At 42.4% G+C, this 9,108-nt stretch overlaps 1 protein-coding gene and 1 non-coding gene across 2 annotated transcripts in view; one reads left to right on the top strand and one right to left on the bottom strand.

Moving 5' to 3' along the window:
• Positions 1 to 1,860: 1,860 nt before the first annotated feature.
• Positions 1,861 to 1,964, top strand: LOC116812372 (small nucleolar RNA U13). Its single transcript, XR_004370673.1, has one exon. It is a non-coding gene; the product is annotated as a small nucleolar RNA U13 (small nucleolar RNA).
• Positions 1,965 to 6,158: 4,194 nt separating this feature from the next.
• AWAT1 (acyl-CoA wax alcohol acyltransferase 1) overlaps positions 6,159 to 9,108 on the bottom strand; it is a 5,949-nt gene continuing 2,999 nt past the window's right edge. Inside the window, exons 5-7 of the mRNA XM_032756376.2 lie at positions 8,552 to 8,723; positions 6,884 to 7,083; positions 6,159 to 6,682 (exon numbers count right to left, since the gene is read on the bottom strand). Coding sequence (XP_032612267.1) covers positions 6,528 to 6,682; positions 6,884 to 7,083; positions 8,552 to 8,723 — 527 coding nt within the window. The 3' untranslated portion in view covers positions 6,159 to 6,527. The remainder of the gene's footprint in view (positions 6,683 to 6,883; positions 7,084 to 8,551; positions 8,724 to 9,108) is intronic.

The raw sequence follows: 9,108 nt of genomic DNA, 5'->3' as shown, positions 1-9,108 counted from the left end.
GGATAATGGCTTCCAGCTCCATGCATGTTGCTGCAAAGGATATGATTTTATTCTTTTTAATGGCTGCATATACTCAATGGTGTATATGTACCACATTTTCTTTACCCAATCCACCATTGAAGGGCATCTAGGTCAATTCCATGTCTTTTCTATTGTGAGTAGTGCTGTGATGAATATACACGTGCATGTGTCTTTTTGGTAGAATAATTTCTATTCCTGTGAGTATATACCCAGTAATGGGATTGCTGGGCAAAATGGTAGTTCCGTTTTAAGTCCTTTGAGAAATCTCCAAACTGTTTTCCACAGTGGCTGAACTAATTTCCATTCCCACAGTGTATAAGTGTTCCCTTTTCTCTGCAACCTCGCCAGCATCTATTATTTTTTGACTTTTTGATACTAGCCTGTATGGCCAAGTTTTAAAGTCAATATTCAACTGAAGCTCAGGATGAAGTTGAATATCACTATCTATTTTAGCATGAATCCCTGGTATATAAGAATAAATCTGAAACTTTATTAAAAATAAATATTATTACAACTTAAAATTTTTGGTAGCAATTTTTAAGAAATTTGACCTTACAGCGAAGGAACCATAATGTGTCAGCATTGTGAGCAGCATGATTGTTCTTGTGCTCACTGTTTTGTACATTTTCCATGTTAAATAAATGTTTACTTTCAGATGAATTCAATGGAAGAGCACAATTCATGGCCTAAATGGAATTAGTTAATTAAAAATGAAATATAATTCCTAGAAGTTATTTCTAGTGTTGTTAAGACTAGTACATTAAACAATTCTATGAAGATTAGAATTGAGATATAATTTAATTTTTTTTGAGGCAAGGTCTCACTCTATCTCTCAGGCTGGAGTGCCGAGGCGTGATCACAGCTCACTGCAGCCTCAAACTCAAGCAATCCTCCCACCTCAGCCTCCCAAGTAGCTGGGACCACAGGCGTGCACCACTCTGTCGGGCTAATTTTTGTAGAGATAAGGTCTCATTATGTTGCCCTGGCTGGTCTCAAGCTCCTGGGCTCAAGCAGTCCTCCCATCTCAGCCTCTCAAAGTGTTGGGATTACAGGTGTGAGCCATTGCACCTGGCTGGAATATTATCTATGGTATGAAAGTGATCTTCTTATGTCCACCTTATACAACATGGAGTATGTTATGTACTTAATATTTGTGTTCTCCACCCCATAATTCATATGCTAATATCCTAACCCCCAAGTATGGCAGTATTTGGAGATGAGGCCTTTAAGGAAGTAATTGAGGTTAAATTAGGTCATAAGGATGGGGCTCTGATCTGATAGGATTAGTGTCCTTACAGAAAGAGACACCAGAGAGCTCCCTCTCACTCTCTCTCACCAAGTGCATTCACTGAGGAAAGACCATATGAAGACCTAAAAGCAAGAAGGGTGGCCATCTATGAGCCAGGAAAAGTGCCCTTACCAGGAACCAAACTTGCTGGCACCTTAATCTTGGACTTCCTAGCCTCCAGAACTGTGGGAAAATAAATTTTAGTTGTGTAAGCCATCCAGTCTGTGGTATTTTATCATAGCAGCCCAAGCCGAGTAATACAGAGTACTTTGGCCAAATTCAGTGACTCTGCCTAGGATTTATTACACCCACACACACCCCTGGGTTTTATCTTATATATGTTCTAATTAATTGGTTAACTGTTCTGTAACTTTTAAAGCTTTTCGTGTAGGAATATAATTAATTTCTTTTCTTATTAGTAAAAACATTTAAAAGCAATTAGTTTTTCTTTCAGTACCAATCTGGCAGAAACTCACACATTTTAAAAATTATTTATTTTGAATTAATTTTACACTTACAGAAAAACTGCAAAGAAAAAACTGCAAAGATGGATCCTTTTGTAGTTCATGAGCGTGATGATTGGGTGTTCATACGGTTGTGTGAGATGTGCCACCCTTGAACCTTGTTACGACGTGGGCACATTACCCTTCTGATCTGAAAAAAAAAAAAAGAAAAAAAAAAAAAAGAAAAACTGCAAAGATGATGCAGAGTTCCCAAATACTTCTCATTCAATTTCTCCTAATGTTAACATCTTATATAACCATGGCACATTTTTCATAACTGAAACATTGACATTGGTACATCACTGTTAATTAAACTCCAGACTTTATCAAATTTCACCAGTTTTTCCACTGATACTGTTTTTTTCTGTTCCAAGATGCAATTCAGGATAGCACATTGCATTTAATCATCATGTCTCCTTAGTCTCCTTTGGTCTGTGAACAATATGTCTTTCATTGTTTTCATGACTTTAATGACTTTGAAGTCCTAGTCAGGTATTTAGTGAAATATTCCTCAATTTGGGCTTCTTTGATATTTTTGTCATAATTAGACTAGGTTCTTGGGACTGGAGAATAGCACAGAAGTGAAATACCCTTCTCCTCACAAGATATCAACATGATTTATCACTTGTGATGTTGTAACCGCCCAAGGGGCTCACCTTGCCCGCTGCCTAGACAGAGCCAATTCATCAAGACAGGGGAATTGCAATAGAGAAAGAGTAATTCACACAGAGCCAGCTGTGCGGGAGGCCAGAGTTTTATTATTACTCAAATCAGTCTCCCCGAGCATTCAGGGAGCAAGGTTTCATTTGTTTTGTTTTTGTTTTTGTTTTGAGATGGAGTCTCACTCTGTCACCCAGGCTGGAGTGCAGTGGCGCCATCTCAGCTCACTGCAACCTCTGCCTTCCGGGTTCAAGTGATTATCTTGCCTCAGCCTCCGGAGTAGCTGGGATTACAGGCGCCTGCCACCACGCCTAGCTAATTTTTGTATTTTTAGTAGAGACGGGGTTTCACCATATTTGCTAGGCTGGTCTTGGACTCCTGACCCATGATCCACCCGCCTCAGTCTCCCAAAGTGTTGGGATTACAGGCGTGAGCCACCGCACCCGACCAGGGAGCAGAGTTGTTAAGGATAACTTGGTGGGTGGAGGGAAGCCAATGAGCCAGGAATGCTGATTGGTCAGAGATGAAATCACAGGGAGTCGAAGCTGGCCTCTTGCACTGAGTCAGTTCCTGGGTGGGAGCCACAAGATCAGATGAGCCAGTATATTGATCTGGGTGGTGCCAGCTGATCCATCAAGTGCAGGTTCTGCAAAATATCTCAAGCACTGATCTTAGGAGCAGTTTAGAGAGGGTCAGAATCTTGTAGCCTCCAGCTGCATGACTCCTAAACCATAATTTCTAATCTTGTGGCTAATGTTAGTCCTACAAAGGCAGTCTAGTCCCCATGCAAGAAGGAGGTCTGCCTTGGGAAAGGACTGTTACCATCTTTGTTTAAACTATAAACTAAGTTTCTCCCAAAGTTAGTTCAGCCTACACCCAGGAATGAACAAGGACAGCTTGGAGGTTAGAAGCAAGATGGAGTCGGTTAAGTTAGATCTCTTTCACTGTCTCAGTCATAATTTTGCAAAGGTGGTTTCAATGTGAACCTTGATTGCTGGGTTAAGGTAGTGTTTGCCTGGTTTCTCTGCTGTAAAGTACTATTAGGCTGGGGCAAAAGTGATTGCGGTTTTGCCATTAAAAGTAATGTTTTTCATTTCCCACACTCCATTCTTTGGAATTGAATTGCTAAATCTAGCCCACACTTGGGGGTGGGGAGGGGGATTAAGTTCTACCTCCTGAGGGGGAGTATCTACATATGTTATTTGTAATTCTTCTGTAAAGAAGATTTGTCCCTTTCCCACTATTTATTTGTTTACTCATTCATTTATATCAATATGGAATCATGTATATATAATTTATACTTCAGATTATAATTCAACACGATGTTACTTATGTTATTTGTCTTATTGCTCAAATTGTTTCAGCTTTGGCCATTAAGAGCTTTTTCAGGTTGCTCCTGTGTCCCCTTGACACACCATTATTCTTTTGTTTTCTGAGCACTTCTTTGCTTTCTGACACTTGAAGTTGCTCCAGGATGATCTTCTATTTGCATACATTTTTATGTGTGATATTTACATTTCATTTGTTCCTTCCAACATATTCTATTATTGTCTCTAAATTTATTTTCTGAGCCAGTTGTCAGGAGAATATTTTTTATTCCAATTCAGCTGTGGACTCTAATTCTATCTTAAGTATTTGTTTCTAAGTTTGCTGTGTTGTATCCTGTGATTATAGCAGGTAGAATTTCTGCCTTTTACATCTTAGTTAAAAGTATTTTTATTTTCAAATACATAAATAATGGTTGTGAATGATTCATGTACACTTGTAAAGAAAATGTAATTCCCTGTCCTGCTCACTAAGTCCTTACCATTTGAAAGCCTAGTCTACATTATTTATTGTATTATTCAGCTCTGTACTTTTCAGCCTTATCACAAATCAATCCCTACCAAAAGGCTACGGAAGAATGAAGGAAGGAGTAACTCATTCGGTCTGGTGAAGGCTTCACTGGGAAGGTGAGATTTGATGTAGGCTTAAGAGATGAGCATGATCTCAGCTCACTGCAACCTCTGCCTCCCAGGTTCAAGTGATTCTCCTGCCTCAGCCTACTGAGTAGCTGGGACTACAGGCATGTGCCACCACACCCAGATAATTTTTGTAATTTTAATAGAGATGGGGTTTCACCATTTTGGCCAGGCTGGTCTCGAACTCCTGACCTTAGGTGATCCACTCGCCTTGGCCTCCTAGAATGCTGGGATTGTAGGCATGAGCCACCGCACCCCCACAGAATTATTTTTTTTCTGTGCAATATTCATTAACATCTAAGGAAAATTATTGGTACCCAGAGTGGAGGTATTGTAGGAACAGTAAAGGATTTAAGCAGGGGAATGAAAAGTCAGATATAAGTTTTAGCAAGATTGCCCTGGAAATAGTATGATGGATGGGTTGATTAAAGAGGACTTTTCTAGAGGGAGTGGGCATAGTCTTGGAATGTTGAGGGCCTTGACTAGATTGTGACTGTAGAAGGGGAGAAGGGGACAGGTTGGATTAATATGAAGGTGGCAAAATTGATACAACTTGGTGATAAGTTATGAAGTTGGGAGAAGGAAGATGACTCAACTGGTATTGGGTATGTTGAGGTTGAGGTGCTTGTTGGAGATTAGTAAATTGGATATATTGCACTTTTTGCTTATGAGGAAAATCTGGGTTAGAAATAGATGTCTCAGACCTGAAACAGTAGAATGTGAGAGAAGAGGATGGGACCCTACCAAGACCCAATATTTAAAGGTTAAGCAAAGGAAAAAAAAAGCTAGTAGTCTCAATGATCTTTTAACTTTTGGTCATTTGCTGTGTTTTTAAGTGTCTCTTGTTGGCTGCCTCGTGAAGGAAGAGACATCTGTGTTTTTATTTACTCTTTTAAGATTCTCAGAATACAACTTTAAGAAAAACTTTTATTTATTTATTTATTTGTTATTTATTTAATTTTATTTTTTTCTGAGATAGAGTCTCACTCTGTTTCCCAGGCTGGAGTGTAGTGGTGCCATCTCGGCTCACTGCAACCTCCGCCTCTTGGGTTTAAGCAAGTCTACTGCCTCAGCCTCCCGAGTAGCTGGGACTACAGGTGTGTGCCACCACACCTGGCTGATTTTTGTATTTTTAGTAGAGACGGGGTCAGGCTGGTTTTTAACTCGTGACCTCAGGCAATCCACCTGCCTTGGCCTCCCAAAGTGCTGGGATTACAGGCGTGAGCCACCACGCCCGGCAAGAAAAACTTTTAAACAGAATTTAGTAAGGCTTTAAAACATAGATATCAAGTGTATTCCCCACAGTAGGCTATGAGGATGGTTGCAAGTGCCCTGGGACTATGAAGTCAGAGGATCATTATGACAAGGTGACATATGGGAAATGCCCATGCCAACTAAAAAATGATCCTGGGTACCTTTTATCTATCCTAAAGGCATGCTTGTCAGTGGTGTGGGCATAAGACAAGCCTTTATATCTGGGGATGGCAGATGACCACACAAAAACTTGTACATACATGAGTATTTATAGCAGTACTATTCATAACAGCTGAAAAGTGGAAATGACCCAAATGTCCATCAAGTGGTAAATGGATAAACAAATGTGGTATACCTATACACACTGGAGTGTTGTCCAGCCATAAGAAGGAATGAAACACTAACACGTGCTACAGCATGGATAGACCTTGGAAATATTATGCTAAGAAGTCAGCCACAAAAGACCACATATTGTATTATTCCATTTACATAAAATGTTCAGAATTGGCAAATCCACAGAGACAGAAAGTAGATAGTTGCCCAGGGGCTGGGGGAATATGCAGTGACTGCTAATGTGTCCCAGAGGACTCAAATGATGACCAGGCATCAGGCCCCAGCATGAGGGGCACTAGGATGCCCTCCTTTGGGGAATGACTGTGTGCAGCTCTTCAGAAAGAACTCCTGTAAGGGCCCTGTGGCAAGAAGGCAAAGAAGGAATTCTTCATGCCCTCCCCTACCACATATAACCTCCCTCATCTCCTGCCTCTCTTTGGTTAGTGGCAGGTGAGTCTCTTCTTCAAGGCAGGCACTCTTGTGCTCCTGGGCATGCAGTACATTCATTCACAGGAAAAACAGCTTTTGGGTCTCTGAGCAGCCATAGTGGGTCTTATGCTGGTCAAACAGTTTGTGCAGAGCATCCATATAAACTGCATGGTATTTGTCCACCATCTCCTGGCTTGGCTTTTCAATTTGGGGCAGTGGCAGAGGCTCCCCAACTGCCAAGAGAGATGGGAAAAGAGAAGAGGAAAGTGTTAGAACCTCCTCTTCCTTTAACCTCCTTCTCCTACCTTGGGCCTGACTCTCGCATCTCAGATCAGCTCCCACCTTCCCCTCTGCTGCCCTCTTCTTTGGTGGGGCCAGGCTGAGGTTGAGATTGAGAAACCTGAGGTGGCACTGGGGCTGAGAGTGGCACTCACCCACAGTGACAATAGGCCTGGAGTATGGCAGGAGCCCAATGGAGCCTTGATAGAAGCTTTGTCCATAGAAGACACAACAGTAGAAACCAAAGATACGGCGGAAGCAGCTCTGGAACTTGTACATCCTGCTGTCCTTATGGAACAGCACCTGATCATATACCTCAGTTTCCCCAAAAGTGAAGGTGGGGACCAGATGAGCCCTGTAGGAAAACTCCAATTTATTTTCTAAACACAAGCTAGGATGAGACCCACTCTGGAAGAACATTTGTTTGCTTGCCAGGCCCTCATCTATTTTGATGAAATCCTGGTGACATAAAGCATTTTTTCTTGCACTAAACAGGGTTTCCCTATTTAATGTCTCTTGTCATGAAATTTTCAAGGCCAGTGAGAGTGCTCTCTCTGGGCCAGGATTACAAGGGCAAGATATAGCCAGGGGGCAGGGGGCATCAGGGAAGCAAGAGAAGTTGAGCAGAGATCCCCAGAAAGACCCATATCATGAAAAGTTTCCAGGAGGTGTCAAGGAGGGGAATACCCGACTCTTTCTATTAGTAGAAAGCACAGAGATGACAGTAATTTTGCACAGATGTCCATACTTTATGAGATATGTCCCTCACCCAAGGGGGCAATGCATAAGGTATTCTGTCCTTGGGTTATGTGATTAGGGCAGAGAAAAGTTGTTTCCCTTCCACAGACCATGAGATTCCACCCTGAACAGTGCCCTGGGTAGATAGTCAGGCTCAAATTCCGTGAGGGAGAGAACAGTAGATCTCTCTTATATAAATCTTTGTGACTTGCTAACAACAATCTCTCAGCACTTTGACATATGTTACATTACTGGTTCCTCACAGCAAAGGCCGTGGAGGGCACAGTGGGGGATTTAAAAGGGTCACTCAGGCAGTGAGTGAGTGGCAGGACCTGGACTAGAACCCAGGACTCCCAGCTCAGAGCTCTCTTCCCTACATAATTCTTCCAACTGGTGAACAGGCCTTTCAGGCAAGGTCCTTGGAAGAAATACTCCCCTCTTCTCCAGGTCTGCAATACGACAACTGTCCCTGTGTCCAGAGAGCTGGCCTGCTGACCCAATGGGGCACTCTACAGCCCCAGCCCTGGACTCCTAAATCACAATGACTAACATTTATTGATCTCTTACAGTGTGCCAGGGACACGGTAACTGTTTTGTGGGGATAAATTCATTTAAAGCCCACAGTCACCCTATGGAGTAGGTATAGTTCTTAGCCACATTGTTAAGATGAAAAACACCAAGGCTCAGAATGGTAAGGAACCCGTCCCAGAGTGCACAATCACGGAGCCAGGATTTTAAATCAGGCTCCTGACTCCCAATCCTGCACACACACTCATTATACTGTACTGCCCCGTGCACTTACCATTAGCAGACAGATGTAGATACCAGTATTGATAGAGATAATGTGGGCATCATCTATATGCCAGGGCAGCCTTAGCCCAATCCCCTTGATATTGAACCTGGGTTTATGGTTTGGCCTCTTAGAAACTAGCTGAGCTAGCTCAGAAGGACTGGATGACCAATTTTTCTTACTTGGTAGTATGTTCCTTGAGGGCAAAATTCACATCTGATTCATCCTGGCCTCACCTACAGGGTCATGCTGCTCAGAGAACACCATGCACTGCCCCTCTGTGGGGAACACCTACCCATGCTGGAGGGCTGTGCGCACAAACCCCTTGCGCTTCTGGAGGATGAGGGTGGTGGTGTTGGGCACACTTTGCAGGGCCTCACCCACACCTCCCACTACAATGCCCACGAGGTTGCCAGTGCCATGGCTCAGCAGATAGTCGATGGATGGCTGGCTCACAGAGCACACACCTAAAGAGAATCAAGGAGCAAAATGATCAGGAGAGGAGAAAATTGCTAAGAGGGAACACTCTTCTCTGCTCTTCACTGGCTTGTTCCCATAGTTCCAAGAAGGAGAGGAGCAATGAGATGGGACTAAAAAGTGTGGAGAAGAAAAGGCTGCTGACAAACAGAATAGCTCACGATCAGGCAATATCTTCACTTTGCAGGAGGCACTGAGCCAAAACCGGTAGGAAGGTTTTCAGTGGGATAACCAGAAGGACTTTCTGAATCCCATGTATAATGGTACCTTTTTTTTTTTTCATTAAGAGCAACACCTATTATTTATTGAGGATATACTCTGTGGCAGGCATTGTGTCGAATTCTTTTTTTTTTTTTTTTTTTTTTTTTTTTTTTT

The sequence above is a fragment of the Hylobates moloch genome, unplaced genomic scaffold (assembly GCF_009828535.3).
Source record: "Hylobates moloch isolate HMO894 unplaced genomic scaffold, HMol_V3 SCAFFOLD_7, whole genome shotgun sequence".
Taxonomy (NCBI): Eukaryota; Metazoa; Chordata; class Mammalia; order Primates; family Hylobatidae; genus Hylobates; species Hylobates moloch.
Note: the sequence above shows the minus strand (reverse complement) of the source record. Positions and strands in the feature narration are given on the sequence as shown.